Source organism: Otolemur garnettii, unplaced genomic scaffold, assembly GCF_000181295.1.
Source record: "Otolemur garnettii isolate 467f Iridium unplaced genomic scaffold, OtoGar3 scaffold00168, whole genome shotgun sequence".
In the NCBI taxonomy this organism is placed as follows: Eukaryota; Metazoa; Chordata; class Mammalia; order Primates; family Galagidae; genus Otolemur; species Otolemur garnettii.
The window spans coordinates 2,825,658-2,849,054 of NW_003852563.1; the positions used below are offsets into that span (position 1 = coordinate 2,825,658).

The 23,397-nt window shown below is 34.3% G+C and overlaps 1 protein-coding gene across 1 annotated transcript in view; it reads left to right on the forward strand.

Annotated features, from left to right (window-relative positions):
* The window catches only part of USH2A (usherin), a 775,219-nt gene that overhangs the window by 150,148 nt on the left and 601,674 nt on the right, over positions 1-23,397 (forward strand). Inside the window, exons 11-12 of the mRNA XM_003800142.1 lie at positions 11,777-11,972; positions 15,874-16,515. Coding sequence (XP_003800190.1) covers positions 11,777-11,972; positions 15,874-16,515 — 838 coding nt within the window. The remainder of the gene's footprint in view (positions 1-11,776; positions 11,973-15,873; positions 16,516-23,397) is intronic.

The following is a 23,397-nucleotide window of genomic DNA, read 5'->3' on the forward strand; positions in this document are numbered from 1 at the left end:
CAGGCCCCGGACTTGAGTTTGCCCATTATTGTTGCGTTTGCCTTATTAATGCACGTCTCTGGGCTCCAGCATTCCTTGCAGCATGCGGATATGCTATTGCTTCCATTTAAAACTCTCTTGATCATGATTCCTTCTCTGTATCATCTCATTTCCTTGCTCTCCGTTTCAGCAAAACTCCTTGAAAGACTTGTCTATTCTCATGGCTCCAAATCCTATTCTATGATCTCTGGCAATTATTTTTGTCAGGCCCTCACTCTCATCATGACTCTGTACCTTCCCTTGTTAAGGTCTCCAAGGACCTCTGTCTTTTAAAATCCAAGGTAAATGCTCAGCCTTCATTGTACTTGACATAGCAGCAGCTTCTGACACAGTAGATCATCCCTTTTCTGTTGGGTTCCCGCCTTCTGCATTCTCCTTGTTTTCTTTGTCAATCCCTGGCTATTCCTCCTGTCCCCTTTGGTGTTCTCTCCTCACTCCCTTGGTGATATTTAATTCAGATTATCAGCTATACAAAGATAATATTCAAGCAAATTCCACACTGATATTTCCAGTTGAGTACTTGACATGTAGTACATATCTTAAAGTGTCCTAAGCTGATTTGATTCATCCAAAGACTTTCCTGTCATAGTTAATGGCATCTGTATTCTTTCAGCTGAGCAACCAAAAGCTACATCATCTTTAAATTCTTTCCCTTAGCATCCACATGTAATCCATTAGCAAGTCATGATTTTGAAAAATATCCATAATATTTTGTTCTTCCTAGATTAATTCTTTTTCTTATATCCTTTAAGATTTCTGTATCTCTATTCCTCTCAATGCAGATGTCTCTGCCTCATGCATATCTGTATATGTACAGTAGATTCCCTGTAAGTTGGCCTCTCAAAGGACTCTATCAAACAGGTTAACATACGGAGATGGCCAACATAACGAGCTAGGCTTACTGTACTGATAAATTTATGTACTTTAGTTCTGTATGCAGCTTTTAGTACAAAATATATAAAATCATACAAAATAAAAATACAGTAAAATCATACAGTATCATACCAAATCAATGCATGTACTATTTTCTCATTATTAAATCATTCTCTCTGAAAAAAGAGTCAATCTTGTTCTGTTTCTTCTTATAAGTATAAATGGAAAATTCACTCTCAATGCTGACTACATCACTGAACATACCTGGGCATTTTTCCACATCAAATGACTTCAACTGCATTATCAGATGCCTGACATCCTCTTCTTTTGGAGTCTCTGCAATTTCTATGTCATCCCCACTTGCTCCTTCCACATCATCTGTTCATGCACTTTCATGCTGGTTTGTACTTCAGTCCATATCACTTGGAAAGTTGCTTTGGGGTCAGTTCATTACAGGTTGCCATTTCATCATCTATTGCAACAAAACCTTCAAAATATACTACTTTGAATTCTGCCGTGGGAGATAAACTGTATGATGGGGCCAAAACATTGTGCACTTGGGTTGTGACAAATCCAACCTCCTTGAAACAGATCTAGATCCTTTCTGGCTGAACTGTATTCTGAGCAGAACTGACTCAGAGGACAGCATCCAGAGTGTTAACTAATGCAGCAGATGACGCTGCTTCCACAGGTGGACCACAGGTTTGTGTTTTAGTAATTACCCCCAAGAGGTGTTGGGCGTGGTAATGCTTATTAAAAGTTTTGATGATGCCTCATCAAGAGGTTGGATTTTTGAGGTCACGTTTGGAGGCAGAAATTTTAGTTCACATTTGTGAGATGATTCACCTGCAGGTGGCCAGGACACTGTCAATAGAATAGACTCCTTCTTTTTTATTTCTCAGTTAATACCTCTTACCCTGCATCTCAAAGAGGACACCAGTCATCCATGCACGTTTTTTAAATCTCCAAATGACAAGGAGTCTTCAGGCTTCAGGTTCTTGAATGAACATGGCTTAGCTGATTTACCAGTCACCAAGAGCTGTGGTTTCTCTTGGGCTGGGAGAAAAACTCAGAACTATGAGATGTTCTTAGGAAAGTTTCCCACTCTTTTGTCACCTTTCATGACAAGGCTCCTGTTAGGCATGCTTTGAAAAAGAGTCCCTAGTCATCAACCTTAAAGATGTCATCATCTTTGAAGCCTCTGACCAAGTCTGGGAACCTTTTCATGAACTCTTCCACAACTTTTCCTCAGCTTCACTGGATTCACCATATAAAACTTCTGGGAAATCTTGGGTTACAGTTCAAATTCTTTTGAGCCAAATGCTTGATGCTTACAAATCTGCCGCCCTGAGTTCCTGTACAATCTTTTTTAGCAACTTCTTGAATCATCCCCCCCGCCCCAGAGATTCGGGCATTAACTGCCCGCGTTCCTGTAACCAGCTTAATGTGGCTTCATTGACTTTATTGAAGGAAGTTTTCCTCCTTTTCCACTGTAGGTCTCTGCTTTCCTTACCAGTGTTTACATTTTTGAATGTTGCTAACTATGGTCTTGCTAACATCAAAATATTCGGCTGTCTTTGTTTTGCTGCTGCTTTCCAAAAAATGTAGAAAACCAACCTTTTCCTTTAATGTAAACTTTTTGTGTTCTTTCCTTTGGGCTGTGATGTCTTGATTGTAAAAAGTTTCAGGAATTACATGGCATACCTATAATTCAGACCAGCCCTTCATGTTAAAAAAATCTTCCACAACACATGATAAACAATAGGCCTAATTCAACATGTGACAATACATGTTTTAATTTTTCTATAATGTTGAAAAAAGAATATATACTAAAGTAAAAAATAATACAACTAAGGGGAAAAGACCATACCTTCCACTCCTTGGTATAGAGTGGATTCAGCTGGTCAAGTTGTAGAGGGTAAATTAATGTGTGTCACAGTCCAAGTGGTCAAGAGACAACTTTCAGAGGTGGTCAATATATAGAGGTCAGCCCTCCAGTGAGTACTTGTGGTACATGCCCAGTCTATGGAAATCAGACCAACTTAAGGAAGTTGTCAATGTAGGGAGGTGGTCAACTATGCAGTTTCTACTGTATTATGTGTGTGTGTATATATTCTATATGTACATATATATTCTATGCACACATGTATATTTTGAAGTATAGCTATTTCATCTATATAACCCCACCTTCTTAGATTTTTCCATCCATTTGACCTAGTATAGACCAATGACTCTGTGGGCCTCCTGCCTAACTCCCAGCTTAGGAATTTTTATATACCTCTGAATTCTCATCTTCTGGATCCCATTTTAAATTCTTATTGGTGTTGTTCATTTATGTTCCCATTTTCTGGAGCCATACAAAGTTACATTTTTTTGAATCCTGAAAAATCTGTAAAGTGTTTTATATTTTTATTTTCACAGATAGTTTGATAAGGTATAGAATTCTATGTTGGATATAATTTTATTCACAATTTGGGAGGACTACTCTTAGTTTTTTAGGTTACTATAATGTTGCAGAACAACTTGATGATATTCTGTATTTTTTTGTATATGATTTATTCGTGTCTAGAAATGTTTGTCTTTATGGAATTTGCTTCGTAAGATTGCACCTTAATATGGGTTTTTTTCGGTATTAATATTGCTAACACATGGTGAGCTTTTTTTAACTTTTACTTTTAATCAATATTTAATAATTATGTGTGATTATAAGTAGCATATGATATTTTCAAATGTGTATAATGTGTAATGATTAAATCTGGGTAATTAGCAAATGTATCACCTCAAATATGTATCATTTTTCTTTGTGTTGGGTATATTCAAAATCTTTTGTCTTGACTATTTGAAATAATAACAACAAATTTTTCACTAGTCACCATATTGTGCTATAGAACACTAGAATTTATTTCTCTTATCTATTTATAATTTGGGGTGTGTTAATTAACTTCCTATCTCCCACTACCCTCCCTCTTCCAAGATTCTAGTAACCACTATTCTACTCCTTCTATTAGATCAGCTTTTTAAAGTTTCCACACATGAGCAAGTGCATGTAGTAGTTATCCTTCGGCCCTTGGCTTATTTCACTAAACATCATGTTTCTAAGCTAATCCACAGAAGACAAGATTTTATTCTTTTTATGGTTGAAAAGTATTCCATTGTGTATATTTTCTCTCCATATATGTACATATTTATGTATTTTTATATATACTTATACCCCCCCACATACATTTCTTTACACATTCCTCTGTTATTTGATAGCTTAGGTTGATCCTGATTTTCAGCTATTGTGAATAGTATTGCAAAAAACATGTCAGTGCAGGTATCTCTTTGACATACTTATTTCAAAACTTTGGACATATGAGTAGTAGTGGGATTGATGGATCATATGGTAGTTCTATTTTTACTTTTTTAAAAGAACTTTCATACTGTTCTCCATAATGGCTATACTAGTTCACATTTCCATCAACAGTGTGTAAGAGCATTCCTTTCAATACACACTTGATAGAATTTGTTATTTTTTGTCATTTTGATGGTAGCCATTCTAACTGAGGTAGGATGATATTTCATTGTGGTTTTATTTTGCATTTCTTTTATGATTCATGATGTCAAACATTTTCTCATATACTTATCTATTTGTAGGTTTTAAGAAATGTCTTTTTATGTTTTTTAGATCTTATGCCTGTTTTCCTGTATATCTGGTTATTAATCACTTCTGGATAAATAGTTCAAATATATTTTCTCCTATTCTGTAGGCTGTCTCTTCATTCTATTGATTATTTTCTTTGTTGTGTCAAGGCATTTTAGTTTGCTATAATTACATTTGTTTATTTTTACTTTAGTTGCTTATGCTTTTAAGGGCTTATCTGTAAAATCTTTGACCAATGTCCTAAGGTCGTTTTTTTTTTTTTTTTCTGTATTTTTTCCTTGTAGTTTTATACTTTGGGGTCTTAATCTGTGCATCTGTTTTTATGCCAGCATTTGGCTGTTTTGGTTACTATAGCTTTGCAGTTTATTTTGAAGTTAGATAGTGCAATGCCTTTAGTTTTGTTCTTTTTTCTCATGATTAGTTTGTCTATTCAGAGTCTTTTGCAGTTCCATATGAATTTTAGGATTGTTTTATCAATTTCTGTGGAGAATATCATTAATATTTTGTTAAGAATTATGTTGACTCTGTAGATCACTTTTGGTAGTGTCATTTTAATAATATTGATTTTTCTAATTCGTAAAAATGGGTGACTTTCCTTTTGTGTATATTTTCTTCAATTTTTTTTGTTAGTGTTTTATAGTTTTCCTTGTAGAGATTTTTTACCCCTTGGTTAAATTTAATTATTTATTACTGATATTTACCTATTTTTGTAACTAAAGTAAATAATTTTTTTATCTAGTTTGTTGTAGGTTGTAGAAATGCTACTGATTTTTGTATGTTGATTTTTGTATACTGCTACTTCATTAGTTTATCGGTGCTTATAATTTTTAGATGGAGCCTGTTAATCTTTTTCTCTATGTAAGTTCATGTTTCTGCAAGCAGGAACTATTTTACTTCCATCTTTCTGATATGGATTCCCTTCATTTCTTTCTCTTTCTCTTATCTAATTGCTCTAGTGGGCACTTATAGTACAATATTGAATAACAATGGTGAAAATGGACATTTTTGTCTTGTTCCTATTCTTAGAGGAAAAGCTTTGAGGTTTTTCCCATTCAGTACAATGTTAGCTATAGCTTTGTCATATGTGGTCTTTACTGCATTGAGGCATATTCTTTCTATCCCTAATCTATTTCAAATTTTTATTCTAAAGGGATGTTGAATTTTATCAAATGTTTACTTTGTGTCTTTTGAGATGATTTGATGGTTTGTCCCTCATTCTGTTGATGTGATGTATCATGTTTATTGATTTGTACCTGTTGAATCATTTTTGTAGTCTTCGGATAAATCTCACTTGATCATAGGTGTTAAATATTTTCTGGTATGCTGTTGGATTTGGTCTGCCAGTATTATGTTGAGGATATTTACATCTATGTTCATCAGAGATATTGGATTATAGATTTTGTTGTTGTGTTTTTGGTTTTAATAAGGGAGTATTCTTGGCCTCATATTTGGAAGAATTCTCTCCCCTTCACTTTTTTTTGACTGTTTCAGAAGAATTGTTGTTCTTTACATATTTGGTAGAATTCAGCAGTTAAATAATTTGGTCCTCAATTTTTCTTTGTTGGGAGACTTTATTACTGAATCAGTCTCATTTATGCATTGTTGGTCTGTTCAGGGTTTCTTCATCTTCTTGGTTCAATCTGTGTTTTATATGTTTAGGGATTTATCCATTTTCTGTAGTCTTTCCAACTTGTTGGCATATAGTTATTTTATAGTTATTTATAATAGTCTTTATGTATTTTGTATTTCTGTGTAATAATTGTAGTGTCTCCTTTTTCTTTTCTGATTTTATTTATTTTGGTTTTTTTTTTCTCAGTCTTGCTAATAGTTTGTTGATTTAATCTTTCCAAAAACCAACTTTTTGCTAATCTTTTGTATTTTTTAGCCTCAATTTCATTAATTTTTACTCTGAACTTTATTAGACATTTTCTTCCACTAATTTGGGGTTTGGTTTGTTCTTGGCTTTTCTGGTTTCATGAGATACATCATTACATTAAAATCTTTCTATTTTTTATGTGGGTGCTTAACAATCTTTTTGCTTATTACCACTTTTATTATATCCATAGTTTTTTGCACCGGTGTTTTTATTTTATTTTATATGAGAAAGTTTTAAATTTCCTCCTTGATATCTTTGTTGACTCATTGGTCATTGAGGAGCATGTTGCTTAATTTTTGTGTATTTGTACAATTTCCAAAATTCCTCTTGTTACTGATTTCTAGTTTTATTCTATCATAGTCAGAAAAGATACTTAATGTGAGTTCAATAGTTAAACATTTGTTTAGTGGCATAAGGTACATCTTCAAGAATGTTATATGTGATAATGAAAACAATGTATACTCCATAACACTTAGGTGAAGGGTTCTATAAATGTTGCTTACATCTCTTTGGTCTACAGAGAGATGGTCCATTAATTTAAGTCTGATGGTCCATTGTTGATTTTTTGTCTAAATGATCTGTCCAATGGTGACAAGTGTTGTTGAAGTCCTCAACTATTATTATATTAATATCTGTCTTTTCATTTTGAGCTAATAATATTTGCTTTATGTACCTGGGTGCTTCAGTTCTGAGTCCATATATATTAAAAATTCTTATGTCTCTTGCTGAACATTATCATTACATGATGACTTTCTTTGTCTTTTTTCTTTTTTTTTAACAGTTTTTGACTTAAAAGTCTTTTATCTGACATAGTATTGCATCTATGTTCATCAGAGATATTGGATTATAGATTTTGACATAGTATTGCTATTCTACATGGAATGCTTTCTTTTTGTCCCTTCATTTTTTTAGTCTATGTGTGTCTCTACAGGTGAAGTGAGTTTTCTATTGGTAACATATAGCTTGGTCTGCTATTTTAATCTATTTAGCCAGTCTACATCTTATAATTGAAGTATTGAATCTGTTTACATTTAAGTTTATAATTGATAGATAAGGTCTTACTCCCATCATTTTATTAATTGTTTTCTGAATGATTTGTTTACTCTTTGTTCCTTTCTTATTATTTATCTTCACTGTAAGGTAATAAGCTTTTTAATTTCTTTCTATTTCTTATTTATGTATGTGCTGTACCAGTGAGGTTTTTTCTTTGGGGGAGGGGAATCCAACTTATAAAGCGCCTATATTGTAGCTTCTCTGATTAGTTAAGAACATTACTAATATTTATTTCTAATTCTAATTCTTATTTTTGAAATTCTGAAATTTATCTCTTCTTTATGGTTTCCTTAAAATTCTGGGTTATGTTTTTTAAATTCTTATTATTTTAGTGAGATATCAAGAATAAGAGAAAATGGCATATGCTTAATCTGAATTTTACCAAAAACCTTATTTTGGAGCACACATATTTAAATGTGTATTTTTTCTGAACATTGACTTAGTCAATATCTACAGACTTTTTCTTGCACATGTGAAGAATTTTATTATGATTTTTACTTCTTCCCCATTATTCCTTATGGATAAGGTTTGCCTTAATTATACTAAACCCTGAACAATTTCTAGCAAAGTCAAATTTTTTGTCATAAATCAGAATGTATGCACTTTACTAATCCAATATTTCTGTCTATCTGAGAAAAGACTCTTGATTACAATAAGATAAATATCATCCTGATTGTAATTTACTGTATTTGGCAGTAACATCTTATAGTGTTATCCCTGACAGAGACAGAGACAGAGTAAAGGACTATTAATTTAAGTTGTCTGAATAGTCACTACAAAAAATAAATCTTTCTATTCCTTTCCCTTGCTCCCAACCACATGCATAGCAACCAGTGTGTATCTAAACCTTACTACTGTTTATAATACTTTTTCTTAAGTTTCTAAATGTCTCAAGGTACATCATGTTTCTGCTAATCTCCATCCAAATTCTGCTATGTTTCATTGTTTGCCTTTAAGAAAATGTTCTGCTGATAAGGTGATTGAAGGTTCAGGACTCCTATTTTGGCTGCTTAAGAAGATAATTTTTGAACATTTAAAGAACGGCATGAGGTTTATAATCCATGCATTTCCTTTATCCTGTTATGATAAATGCAAATATCTCTGCCAAACTTCTTTGGAGCTCTATCTTATTTGAGTTTAGAGCTTGGAACTTATGTTAATCAGCCAAATAAATGTTTTCTAATGCACCTCCGTCTATGATGCAGCTCATGACAATTCCCTCTGAATTTCATCATCTAGCATTCCCTTAAATCCAGTTTATTATTGTTTTGTTAAGTCAAGAAATCTTTTTGAGACTTATACTTCCAACTAAACAGTGTAATAGAGTACAGATTTATAGTCCTACCTGAAACAATGAAAATATGGATTAAATATATTAAATAGTCATTTTCATGACCTTCAACAGTTTGCAATTAGGACAGGTCAATGTAGCATTAGTGTGGAAAGACATACCAAAGAACATAGAAATAGAAAAATGTTGTGTCTGACTATTGAAAGTACATTTTTAAACGAAGAGGAAATGCCTTTTTCTCTTTGTACTGCTTGCTGGGCAAGAATTGGTCTTAGAGTATAAAAAGGTTTGTATTTTCACATTAAAGAGGAAAATCTATAGCTCAGTGATTTTCAACTGATGTGCGCACTGGCGTGCCATGTGAGGATCTTAGGCGTGCTGTAAAAAATTTTAAAGATCATTAGTTAAATTATTTTTGAAAGAAATTCAAAGCATAGTAAGTATATTCTTTTTTTTTAACTGCTTTTTTATTTTTGATCAACATACTTTAAATGTGCTGTGAGATAAAAAAGGTTGAAAACTCTGCTATAGCTGAATTGTACAAAAGTAAACTTGGTATTTTCAGCTGAATTTTGGGAACCTGACTAATGCTACTGTTTTATAAAATGAAAATGTCTTATATACCTTTATTTTTAAACTGCATTTTAAAATATAGCTAATATAGGGAAATTATAACCAATATGTGTTACAGAAACCTTTAGATCAATGAAATGGGAGCGAAATTGTTATTTAATATGTGGCAGAGTTGTTTATATGGAGAGAATTGTTTATGTTGTCAAGAATACCTTGATAAGGCTTAGATATTCACAGTAACTATGGCAATTATGTACACTTTTGAGATATTCTATGTGAAAACATTACTGAGAGTTGGGTGTAAAAAGAAAAGTAGACATGCTTTAGAGTAGAGTGAAGAAGAGGGAGAGAAAAGTCACACAGATGACAGGTGATTGGAATCCAGAAGTCAGTGAACATCTCTAACTGTAGGAAAACTTAATGGATAGTATGAATTACAAAGTCAAGCTTTCACTCTTCTTTTATCTCAGATATTTAGTAAAGTTTAATCATTACAATTTTTGAACTATAGTTCCTGCTCTGGAAATTGAGGCATTAGCCAAATTAGCCAAGTTTCACCTCTGGGTGATATAGGGCAATGTTCTTAGGGGACAAGAAAATTCCAAAATGGAAGAAGTAAAATTTGGAGTCAGGGTGAATAAGAGATGATCAGTAAATATAGAGAAGTCTTATAAACTAAAGGCGCACTTTGGTTCAACAGGATTGGAATTGGGGTTATTCTAGGGAGTCTTCTAGATCTCCCAAAGCAAGGACACTCTAGTTGATACATGTATTATCTTTAACAAGAATATTACAAAATATGTAAAAAATAAAGTGGTGCCATTTTTATTTCTCTTTTATTTTTATCACTATTTCTTGTTCTTGATCTTTGAAAAAACACTCTTCACGTGTAAGGAATGTGGTATAAGATTATCCCTGAAGGTGCCTGCCGTCTGTTTGAAGAATGGGACTGAAGCTGTGAAGCACCAAGAAAAAGTCAGGCCTCAATTATTGTGAGAAGTACTCACAGTGTTAAAAGTAATCAGAGACCTATCGGATTTTCATTGCTGTATGTAACATATAATCACCAATAAATGCCATTTGTTTTTGTAGGCTGAATCAAATACCTGCTGTGAGTAATGATCTGGTTTCCTTGTAGCTCGATGGGCGTGGGAGCAAGAAACAGTCATCCCTAAGGAAGCAATTCGTAGTCCTTACTCATCTTTCTAAAGCTTTATGTGTCTTTGATACTAAGGTGCATTGTGATCTACAACTACATCGGGTGTGTGTATAACCCTACATTTTTCAGACTCTCAGACATTTTCCTATCAATTGTCTTATTTTATGCTTAAATATACCAGCAAGTCTCCGTTTCTCAGATGGACGTAAAGAGGCAGTGGTAGATTTTTAAAAATTCCTTAATATGACTGCCCTTTTCTATATTTTTGTAACTAAATCCCAACCTTGCAATGTTCTTATAGCTTTGAAATTAAATGGAAATCAAACTACGTCTTTTCACATGTAGATTACTTTTCTCTCTGATACCTTGGTCTCCACGTGTGAAGAGCTGGATTCAGTCCAAGTGAAAGGAAATTGGGGATGGGGGGAAATATCAGTGATTATAAAAGAGATTTGATGTCTGTATCCACATCTCGGTGTAAACATCCTGACTTAATATTCAATTTCTCATATTTATTTCCCATTTTACATACATATGTTTACTTAAGAAGCATTTTAGTTCTTAACAGCATAGTATTATCTATATAGAGTAGGTCAACATCATGTATTTCATTCTCAAAACAGTAGCCTGAGGAGAAAAAATACTCACGTGTTCTTGCTCTAATTTTGCTTGAAAATGCTCTAAAACAAGTAACATTTTTATATTGTGTTTTACCACAAGTCAGCTAGTACACTTAATGTGATGAAATGAACCATATGTAGTATTAGAGTCAGTATCGGTATAGATAAACAGATGCCCTTGGCAGAAAACGTTAAATATTGTTAGAACTTCAATAGGATGCCATTATTATAGAAAGTCTTCCTTAATTTAAACACCTGACATATATAAAACACACTTGGATCATTGAGACCGTAAAGGAAAAAAATGAAAAAGGGTGGAATCATAAAGACTAAATTAACTGCTGGTTCTTTTTTCTGTGTTTGCGTGTCTATATTTTGATTTCTTTATATAGTACGTAATGGCTAATTCCTCATTTCCCTTTTAGTCACATGCTACTCACTTCGATGGGTTTATTTTCGTTCCCTTCTACATATTCACACTGCTGAAGCCTCTCCGTGTTTTGTGTCAGGAGGAAAAATACCTTATTACCTCCTTGTCTATTGAACATTTAAAGTTTCTTTCTCCCTCCCTCCCTGTCTTGTATCTAATGAGCAAATTATCTAAAAATAGATACGTTCATCATTCTACAAAATGTTATATCTTCTCTAGATTGGAGGCCAGTGTAATTGTAAGAGACATGTGTCTGGCAGACAGTGCAATCAGTGCCAGAATGGATTCTACAATCTACAAGAGTTGGATCCTGATGGCTGCCGGCCCTGTAACTGCAATACCTCTGGGACAGTGGATGGAGATATTACCTGTCACCAAAATTCAGGCCAGTGCAAGTGCAAAGCAAACGTTATTGGTATGTGTAATGCAGAAGTTTACAGTCACATCTCTATTACCATCTGGAATAAAATTCTCTATTTGATTTCTTAACTGAAGAGTAAAGCAAATTTCTTTGCTCAAGGCACACTGGGAAAAAAAACAATTTGGATGAAATTAACTGTCTAAAAATGATTAAATTAATAATTCTATCAAACTGCAGCTTGAAGCTTAGTTTAATCAACCCTTTAGAAGTTTCTTTATTCCATAGATGCGTTAGTTCACACGGGCCCATGCTAATAAGTCATAGAAAAATATAATTTGCTTACTGCATAGATGTTTCTTTTAGAAAATTAGCACTTTTTCAAAATGTTTTACACTTAATGAGTTCTAAGCAAATCATTTCCATGCTAGTTTTCTTAATAGACCAAAATAAATGGATTTTTTCAAAATATTCTCTGCTACAGGGTCCTTTGTGATAAATCTTTCCATTTTTTCTATTATATTTCTTTGAACTGTTCCTATGAAATGCAAAATAAGTCAACATAATTCCACAGATCATGTATATTGCTAGGGTTAGTTATAAAGGGCCACATAATTTTAATTTTGTAATTCAGCACCAGGCTGATTATAATAAACAGCTACCTTCAGCGTTATTTATCATTTTTTTATACACGACGTGCTTTTTTGTTTGTTACTCCCACAGGTATTTTTCAGAAATTAGATTTGATTATAGCAATTTATTACATCCAACATTTTTGAGGGGAACTACCGCCACATAAGGACAAAATTTATCAAGTGCCTAAAATGCACTATGTACATAATGCACTTTGAAATTTTGATATATGAGAATATTACGAGAGGGAAGTTTCCTGATGAAGTGAGTCCTGTATTGTAACTGAACATGTCTTGGTTCATATAGGAAGTTTAAAAAAGACCTTTGCCTTTCTGTTGTCATTCAAGGCACCAAGTCACCCATGGTTTTTCTAACACTGACCTGAATGTTACAATAAAAATATGCCTGGCAGAGATAACAAATAACCACACAGGTGCACGCGGACACACACACAAAGATGCACACACACATCCACGTGCACTCACACATGTGCGTACTATTCTGAACACTGTTTTCATTTCTGTGTTTCAACTCTAAACCCAATATTTTGTCATTTGTACACATAGATGATAGACATCATGAGTATATTCTGTGATAAAATTAAGCTAGATAAGCATTTCAGTATAATTTAATAAAGATGAATTTGCACAAGGATGTCACCCAAGATTTTTCTGGATGAAAGGATTACGTCAAAATTTGTAACGTAACTTGCCTTTGTAAATATCAAGCATATAAAAGTGAATTGTTTTTGGAAGGAAAAAATAACTCATAAAGAAAAGTACATCTTTATCTGTGTTATCTGTGACGCTGAATGAATCATAAGACCTGGGAATTTGATCTATAAGATATCCTTTGCCCTTTAATGTGAGATATATTTTTAAATTCGAAATAGGAAAACAAAAGTTAAAGGAAGACCTTTAAAGACAATGAAGGTTGCTTTTCTTATTGCTGGAATCTTTCCTGTAATGGTTAAAGTTCAGAGCTTGCGGGCAGGGGGAAAATTAAAATTTACTTAGAATTTCTTGTGACCTCCCTTTTGTTGATTGATCCAGGCAGTTTTCTGTTCTTCTATTTTAAGAACATATAAACATATGGTTTTGTGACTACTACATCATTTTAGTAGCATTATGAATAAATATCATTTCTAGCGTTATTTCTGCTCAAGTAGTATTTTTAATAAAAATATAAACTTGGTATGTATACAAATTTATTTTCCTAATAGTGTTAGCAAGTATCCTTATTTAATTTTACCTGTTAATAGGAAAAACAAAAGCCCAGAATATGCGAGAGTGTGTTGTGTGTGCTTCAAAAAGCAAACTGTTAGAGTTAACAAAACTGTTAAATCTTACTAATGATTCTATCACCAGTAAAATACATTAGCACCAATAATTTTATTAAAGTAGGTCATTCATCTAGAATAAAAAGGGAGAAGAATGTGAATTAAATGCCAAGTGTGCTAACTCGCCTGTACTTGTTAACACCGAATGTGATGCCCTGTAGGCCTTCCTGAGTATCGTTAGGAATAGATTACCTGTCAGGAATATGTATGGCATATTCAAATAAGCACTGCGCATATTTTTAAAACTGATATGATATGAATCCATGTAGACCAATTTTAATAGTTCAAAATGAGTCATAATTCTTGTTAACAATACAGTTATTTTTAAAATTTGCAGGAATAGTGGTCCTTTTTTATTTTCCTTATTGAAATTAAATGATATGCCTTAGGTGAGTCATTCATCACTGTTAAAGAACTTGCCTTCCATTGGAGTTCTTGAATTTTTATCCATATATATACATATATATCATGCATTTCCTTCCAATTCAGGAATTGCCTTTCTACATATGCGTTCCTAAATCTGTTTTTCACTCTCATTCTAGGACTAATTTTTTTAATTGTTATTCTAGCTTGAAATGAATGTTTCAGGTGACCTGACCTCACACAGTTGTAATTTAAATCCATGGATGTGTGAAAACTATCTAAAGAAAGTATTTTGCATCTAGATATTTGCTATTCTAATTTTTTTTTATTCCTTTGCCTTGCAGTAGCCTTTTTGAGACTAACCTAAATTGTCAGAGATTTAAGTTGAGGTGATAAAACATTTTTCTCCATTTGTAAAATGTATATGTGTACTCCTTTAAATAGAAGAACAGAATTTACTTAGTGTCTTAAGAGGTATGTTCTGAATCACGTAAGATGACAAGCAATGTGATTGCTTTATGAGCCAAGGAGAGCATAATTTATATTAATTGTAAAGGATAAAACAGAGGAGCATACAGAAGGATTAAAATAAAGATTGCTCTGGATAAGTTGTATTTATATCAATTATTTACATGTGTGATATTCTGAACAAATGTGTATGCTATTGTCAGAAAAATAGTTATCAGCTTAATCTTTTATTTCTCTCCCTTTCCCTAGCTTTACTAAGGTCTAATTAGATAAAAATTATATACATTTACAGTGTACAATGCAATGTTTTGATATATGTACACATTATAAAATTATTAATTCAGAATAATTAGCATATCCATCACCTCATGCACTTAGCATGTTTTATTGGTGAGAACGTCTGAGAGTTAATCTTAGAACTTTTCAAGTATATAATATTACTTTTCAAGTAATAATTTTTTATATATTTTTCAAGTATATAATATTTATTAACTGTAAGTCACCATGCTGTACGTCTCCAGAACTTATTCATCCTGACTGAAACTTTATACTCAGATTAATGTCTTATTAAACAGTTTTAGAGAATTCTTATTTCTATGAAAACAGCTGCAGTGGAACCTCCATAGTTGGCCACCTCGCTAATTTTCATAGACCAGGCATGCACCACACATACCTGTCAGTACAGGAGGCCTCGTTCCTTATGTTGACCTCCGACTTACGTTGTTCAGTCTGTTACAGTCTCCTGGATGGTCAACTTACTGACGGGTTCTACTGTACTGTGGTATATGTAATTCTACTTCTCAGTTCACTTCTAAGTGAACATGTTTTTTTAAAATAGTTTGAATATTTGTTAAAGAGGCAAAGAGCTCCAGTAAATGTTAACAGAAGCAACATTTGCATGAAATGTTTTTCTCTGCATTAAGTAATAAATCATTAAAATTTTATAAAGCACATTGCAAACAGAGTTGTGTGTGAGTGCTAAATGAAGGATTGTCATGGTTTTTTAAGTACACAGCACTCTGTGAGGTTGCTTGTGAGAAAATACTCAATATTGTGTGTCTGCATGAAATGTCTGCAGCGGCATTGTTTGTGATTCAGCTATTTTGAATGGAGTTATTTTCCTATCCTCACCCCTTAAACATATTTTATTTTTAGGGCTTAGGTGCGATCATTGCAATTTTGGATTCAAATTTCTTCAAAGTTTTAACGATGATGGATGTGAGCCCTGCCAGTGTAACCTCCACGGCTCGGTGAACAAATTCTGCAATCCTTTATCTGGGCAGTGTGAGTGCAGAAAAGAAGCCAAAGGACTTCAGTGTGACACCTGCAGAGAGAACTTTTACGGATTGGACGTCACTGGTTGTAAAGCCTGTGACTGCGACACGGCTGGCTCCCTCTCTGGGACTGTCTGTGATGCTAAGACAGGGCAGTGTGTCTGCAAACCCAATGTCGGAGGAAGACGGTGCAATGAATGTTTGAGAGGAAACTTCTACCTACCGCAAAATAATTCCTTCCTCTGTCTGCCCTGTAACTGTAATAAGACTGGGACAATAAATGGCTCTCTTCTGTGTGACAAATCAACAGGACAATGTCCTTGCAAATTAGGGGTAACAGGTCTTCGCTGTAATCAGTGTGAACCTCACAGATACAATTTGAACATTGACCATTTTCATGGCTGCTACATGTGTGAGTGTGACCCCTTGGGAACATTGCCTGGGAGCATTTGTGACCCAGTCAATGGCCAATGCCTCTGTTTGCCTAACCGTCAAGGAAGAAGGTGTAATCAGTGTCAACCAGGTAAGAGGAATGCTTGACATTTTCCCCATACTAGCTTTTCCCTTGTTCTCCCCATAACAGATGATTTCTCCCTGTTTCTGTGGGTTTGTGACTTCTGAAAAAATTACCCCCAGCATCATTATTATAATCATATAATTATCCAACACAGATATAAGTATTAATAAATTGTCCAACATTATCTAACACATTTGTGTTGCTATTTGGGGGGGATACATTGACCTCCAGCCACCTGAACTCATTTCATAATTTCCCAATTTGAAGTAAATAATCTTTTTAAAAAAAATTTGTTGGGGATTCATTGAGGTTACAAGAAATCATGTTTCACTGATTGCGTTTGTTAGGTAAAGTCCCTCTTCCAATCGTGTCTTGCCCCCAAAAGGTGTGGCACACACCAAGACCCCACCTCCCTCTCTCTGCTAATCCCTTCCCCACTCCTCCCTATCATCTTTTAACAATTAAAAAAAACTAATTAAGCATCACAGGAATGGAGAAGCAAGAATCCTCTGTTCCAATTCTGATATGAGGACAATTAATGACCTAGTACATGGTGGAGGGTGGGGAAGGGGAGAACAGAGAGAGGGAGGGGCATGGGAGTTTAGTTCCACAAAACAAAGGATAAAAATTGTATGTGACACAACTTTGGGGGGCAGGACACAATTATAAGAGGGACTTTACTTAACAAATGCGATCAATGTAACCTGCTTCTTTGTACCCTCAATGAATCCCCAACAATGAAAAAAAAACTAATCAAAAAGCAAGCATAAATTTTATTTTCCAGAGAAAGGAACATTTGAGTTTGTCATCTGTACAATGCCAAATATTCTGATGAACCAAATTAGGAAATAAAGCTGGTCAGATGATTTAACTGAAGAAACTGTAGGTTCTTTCATTGTATGAAAACATCTAGAATTATTTTTGAATGCTATCAAATTAATAAAATAGGTTACTATTTAATCTCACTGAATACAAATCTATGTTTCCATCTATTTCCCAACTGGAAGAAAGATAAAATCTATCTGGCTCTCTCCTTGCTTTTGTATGATTTTTAACTAAAATAATACACAGTGTGTCCCCAAAGTCTCCCCTTAAGTCACCATATGTAAAGGAAATGGAAAATTGTAGCTAAATGTACCTTTATTTACAAATTATTCATTACAAAGTTGTACAAAATTTCTGTACATGTTGGCTACCTCTGTAAAATTTGTTAATGAATATTTTATAAATAAAGATACATTTAGCTACGATTTCCCATTTTTCTTATATATGGCAACTTTATGGGTGACTTAGGAACACCTTGTACTCTATAATAAATTCACTGATACCAGGAAAAATACAGATACTTTTTAATTGTTTAAGAGCTGTGCTAATTGTTAACCTGTCAAACTAAACCAGTTCTGAGTTATCTGAGCCTATGAAAATGAACATGATGCAAAGTCATGATTTGCTTGCCGGGGAAGGGGTGGGACAGGAGTTCTGTTCTACATGGCAAGGGATCCAGCTTAGGGACCTTGAGCCACGCCTTTCCATTGACATGGGTCAGTGCGACAAGTAAGATCAAAGAGACAGGAAGGAATTGATGGCTAATTAATTTTTTGTGATGTAAGTGTTAAAAAATGACTTGAACTAGTTACATTGTTCAATGCATAGAACATTAGTTACTAATGTTCCACAAAACTAAGGATAAGGACATGTGCGGTCAGGAGTTGGGGACTAGAATGTTCCCAGGGATACATATCTCTTCATATTCTTTCTCTCTCCCTCCTTCCCTCTCGCCCTCCCTCCTCTCTTTCTGCAGAAGAGAACTCTCTGCTTCTCTCTCTCTCTCTCTCTCTCTCTCTCTCTCTCTCCCCCCATGGTCGTATGGCCACCCCATGTCCCCTGAAATTGCTTTAGAATTCTGCCAGCTACAACAGAGACTTATAGCCTGATTATGATTCCAAGAAGGAAATTCTTATTGATTGAGTTTTGTTTGGGTGGCTACCTCTGAGCCAGTTCACTGTGGCCTGGGTATAGGGTCACATAATATAAGCATGGCTTTTAGAGACCACGCCATCAAGAAGGAGCCAGGTGGTAAGTATCCCAGAAAACAGGAGTGTTGTTGAGAGCTAGGCAGATAGCATACATGACAGAGCAAATTGCATCCTTCAGCTTCAGATTAATCCTTTCAAATGTGTAATTCATTAATTTTTTTGTTATCCTAAAATTACAAATTTTTATTGTTTATTAACATCTCTAATTTTGGACTCAAGTGATTCAGTCTCTTGAACAGCCAAATAACCATGGTTTATATATCTTTCTTTGTAAGTAGCCAGCAAAAACTAATAGATCAAATGTTATATCCTTTGAGAAATTATCTTCTGTTAAAATGTATTGTGTGTTTCATTCTGACTTTAGTCATGTTCATTATATAAGTCATACATTCTAAATATTTTTTTCTATTTTTAGATGAAACTCTGAAATTACTAAACATCTATTCTCTTGACTCTTTTAGATGAAAAACTTGGTCCATCATCTAGATATTTCATAGACATACCAATTTAGACAATGGGCTGAAATTCTTTATAAACCTGTTTTTTTGTTTTCTGGGTGTCACATGCATGTAGAAACATCCAGAGGTAATTTAACGAAATGTCAGCAAACTAAAGAATAGGCTTTTCTTCATCTATATCCAGGCCCGTATCATTTGTGTCCTTCCTGAGAGGAAGAAATCCTGATTTAATTGTTTCCCTTTTTTTCCGTGCCTTTCACTGTGGTTGTCTCTTTATTCCCAACCCCAAGTGCTTTTCTTCTATCCATTGTCCATCCTATGTAGAGTTGGGCAGAGAATTATGTCAGAATAATCCTTCTGAAACATTTTAATTATACTGTTCTCCTGGAGGGCTACCTAAAGCACATTTTCTTTTGCTTATTGCTTGAGTCCAATGGAAGATAGCCTTTCCCAGTTTTTATCTTCTGGTCCCGGTCTGTGCTTCCAGCTTTATTTTCTGATGTTCTCAGTGTCACCCATCTTCTTCTGTCCCTTCAGTGGTGCCCACACATCATGGGCAGAGGTGATTTCCATCCATCCCGATGCTTCCGTCCATTCTCCTTCCCGACAGGGAATGCTGCGCGGCATCCTTGTCCGTGTCATTTGGTGCCCTCTGCTGACCTGTCTCCCTTCAAGGTGCTGCCCATAAATCTTCATCTCTCACTCAGTGAACCACAGATACTTACTCACCATTAAACAGCAGTGTTGTCAAAAGTAGCTTAATTCAAACCTATTCAAAAATTGAAAAGAATGCACTTTTGGAAATATGCTCAGGCTTATCTCTTTTTCATGTTCTATTTATTATTTGACTTTGAAGAGAAGTTAATGTTCAAGAAACCGTAATTCATATCTCACTGTAAATACTTTCATGATTATGTTTCTTTTCCTGAAGACCATCTGAACCTACAGATGAAGTCAGTGAGTTACAAGTAGAGAGCATTGAACACGGTGAAAATATTTCTTTTCACTGGAAAAAATCAACAGTGGATAGCAAAATATTTAGTGGAAAATGTACCAGACTGAGCATCTACAGGTATGATTTGGATCTCCATTTCTTCACTCAACTGACTCTCTAAATCTCCTCCTCAATAGGGAATTTCCATAGTTTCTTCCAACTCTCCATATACTGCCTAGCGGTAAAGAGCTTTATCTTCAATATGGTACACGAATGGTGGCCACATCATTCTGCTTACATGCTTTTGGTCAGAACTGCTTTGTATTTCCACACCTAGATGCAAGGGAGGCTGGAAAATAGATTCTCTACCAAACATCCACATCCCTAATTAAAATTATTCCTATTATCATAAGGAATAAGAAGGAAACTGATACCCAAAGACAATTAGCACTCAGTTTTGGCTACATTAGAATGCTCTGCACTTACATAACTGACTTTAGAACATTAGTTAACTTCCAAATAGATTCTTTTAATGGCAGTGAGCTTGGTACTTTTTGGATAATTCTAATTATTGGCAATTAAAAAAAATTAACCTGGTATCATAAAGCCCTCTTGAGTCCTCAAGATACATGTATATGAGCCTTGTATCTTTTTTGTTTCTTCATCTGGTTCTTACTGGTCTCCAATTTATGGGACCACTGCTATTCTAGTCAGACTCTTTTCCTAGGACAAGCTACAGTTCATCACTGGTCAGTCCTCTTGAGATACTGACCTAGGATTATAGTTATGAAAAGCTAGCATGATCAGAGGCAGGTTGGGAGTATTTTAGTTTGTTGTGAAGTACAGTTATTTTGATATAAAAGACTCTTACTGAGAAATCTTACTGGAAAATCTTTTCCTTCTGGGTGCTGTTGATTTCTTAATCTAGTGAAATGACATTTTATGTGTAGCAGTAAATACTGTTTACTGGGAGCTTAAATTCTGATGAGGAAACTGACAAATTAATTTACAAATATTAATACAAATATCACATGAATTTAAGAAATGATAGTCTTTGCATCTACTCACCTGTGTTTCCTTGTTTTTAAGAGTTCAAGATATCCTGTGGCTACCAAATTGACTATCTGTTCCCCACCCTTAAATCAACATCTAAAATGATTCTGAATGCTTAAATGTTCCAGCATAATAAACCAGATAGATGAGTTTTTATTAAACATAGTAGAGGCCTACTGCTTTTTGAAAGGAATGGAAACAAGATGTGGATTAAAAGGAAGATTGGTGAAGTCAAAGAAAACCTCAAACTATTGCTTTTTATCTTATTTTCTTTTGTAAAAAGATATTTATTTATACTTCCAAACATTACAGGAGTACAAATGTTTTTGGTTACATGGAATGCTTTTGTTAAACTTGAGTCAGGGTTGTAAGTGTGCCCATCACCAAGACAGTGTTCATTGTACTTGTTAGGTAGGTTTTCACCCATCCCCTCCACTCCTATCACTTAATTTGCACTGAGTTTACTTAACTCTGTGTATGTGTCTGCTCCTCATTTAGTTCCAATTCATGAAAAATAGTGAGTACATATGGTGTTTTTCTATTCCATAGATATTTCACTTAAGATAATGGTCTCCAGTTCCATCCAAATTGTTGCAAAAGGCCTTAATCCATCCTTCCCCGTGGCTGTGTAGTATTCCACAGTATATGTGTAACACATTTTATTAATCCACACATGAATTGATGGGCACTTGGATTCATTCCACATCTTGCAATTGTGAATTATGCTGTAATAATCATTTGAGTACAGGTGTCCTTTTGACAACATGACTTCTTTTCTTTGGGGTAGATACTCAGTCGTGGGATTTCTGGATCAAATGGTAGGTCTATTTTTAGTTCTTGAAGGAATTTACATACTGTTTCCCAAGAAGGTTGTACTAATTTGCAGTCCCACCAACAGTGTATAAGCATTCCGTTCTCTGCATCCAACCAGCATCTATTGTTGTACTTTTAAATGAAAGTCTATCTAACTGTGGTAAAGTGATATCTCATTATGTTTTTAATTTGCATTTCTCTGATGATTAGTGATGTTGAACATTTTTTTCATATGTTTATAGGCCCTTTGTCTCTTTTGAGAAGCTTCTGTTCATGCTTTTGCCTACTTTTTAATGGAGTGTCCATTGTATCCTTGATGATTTGCTTCAGTTTTTTGAAGATTCAGGTTATAACTTAGGAATATTTTCTCCCATTCTGTAGGTTGTCTATTTGCTCTGTTCATTGTTTCCTTAGCTGTGTGTAACCTTTTCATTTAATCAAATCCCATTTATTTTTATTTTTGCTATGATTATAATTGAGGTCAAAATTATAAATTAATAATAAATTATTTGCCTATACTGTTATCAAGACAGTTTTTCTAACATTTTCTTTTAGCATTCCTTGGCTTTATGCTTTACATTTAAGTCTTTTATCCATCTTGAGTTAATTTTTGTGAGTGGTGAGAGATATAGATCCTGTTTCATTCTTCTGATGTGGCTATCCAATACTCCCTGCACTATTTATTGGATAGGGACTATTTTCCCCAGGGTATATTCTTGTCTGCTTTGTCAAAGATTAGTTGACTGTATGTGTATGGTTTTATATCTAGATCAGGGATCCTCAAATCTTTTACACAGGGCGCCAGATCACTGTCCCTCAGACCATTGGAGGGTCGAACTGCAGGCCCCAAGACAAGTCGGCTGCTAAGCAGGACAGGTAGCAGCGGCAAAAACACTGGTGGGCCAGATAAATGTCCTCGGTGAGCCACATGTGGCCCACAGACCATAGTTTGAGGACGCCTGATCTAGATTTTCTGTCTGTTCCATTGGTTGATGCCTCTATTGTTTTGCCAATATCATGCTGTTTTGATTACTATAGCCTGTAGTATAGTTTAAAATCTGGTAATATGATGCCTCTAGATTGGTTATTTTTGCTTAAGTTTCTTTTTTTAACTATTCAGGCTCTTTTCTGGTTCTAAATGGAGCACAAAATTACTTTTTGTAGATCTGTGAAATATGACATTGATATTTTGATAGGAACTGCATTGACTTCGTTAATCACTTTGGGTAGTATGGACATTTTAAGAATGTTAATTCTACTAAGCAAAGAGCATGATATGTATTTACCATTTTTTTGTGTCATCTGCAATTTCTATCTTCAGTGTTCAGTGTTTCATTCTTCTCTTTGTAGAGATCTTTCATCTACTTGATCAAATATATTCCTAGGTATTTTATTTTCTTTGTTGCTATTGTGAATGGTATTGAGTCTTTGAATTGACTCTCAGATGAACTGCTCTTGGTATATAGCAGTGATTTTCAACCAATGTATTGCAAGAGAATTTTAGATGTCCCATGAAAATTTTAAAGATCATTAATTAAATTATTTTCTAAAGAAGTTCAAGGCATGAACTTGAACTCAGTAACAACAGGAATTT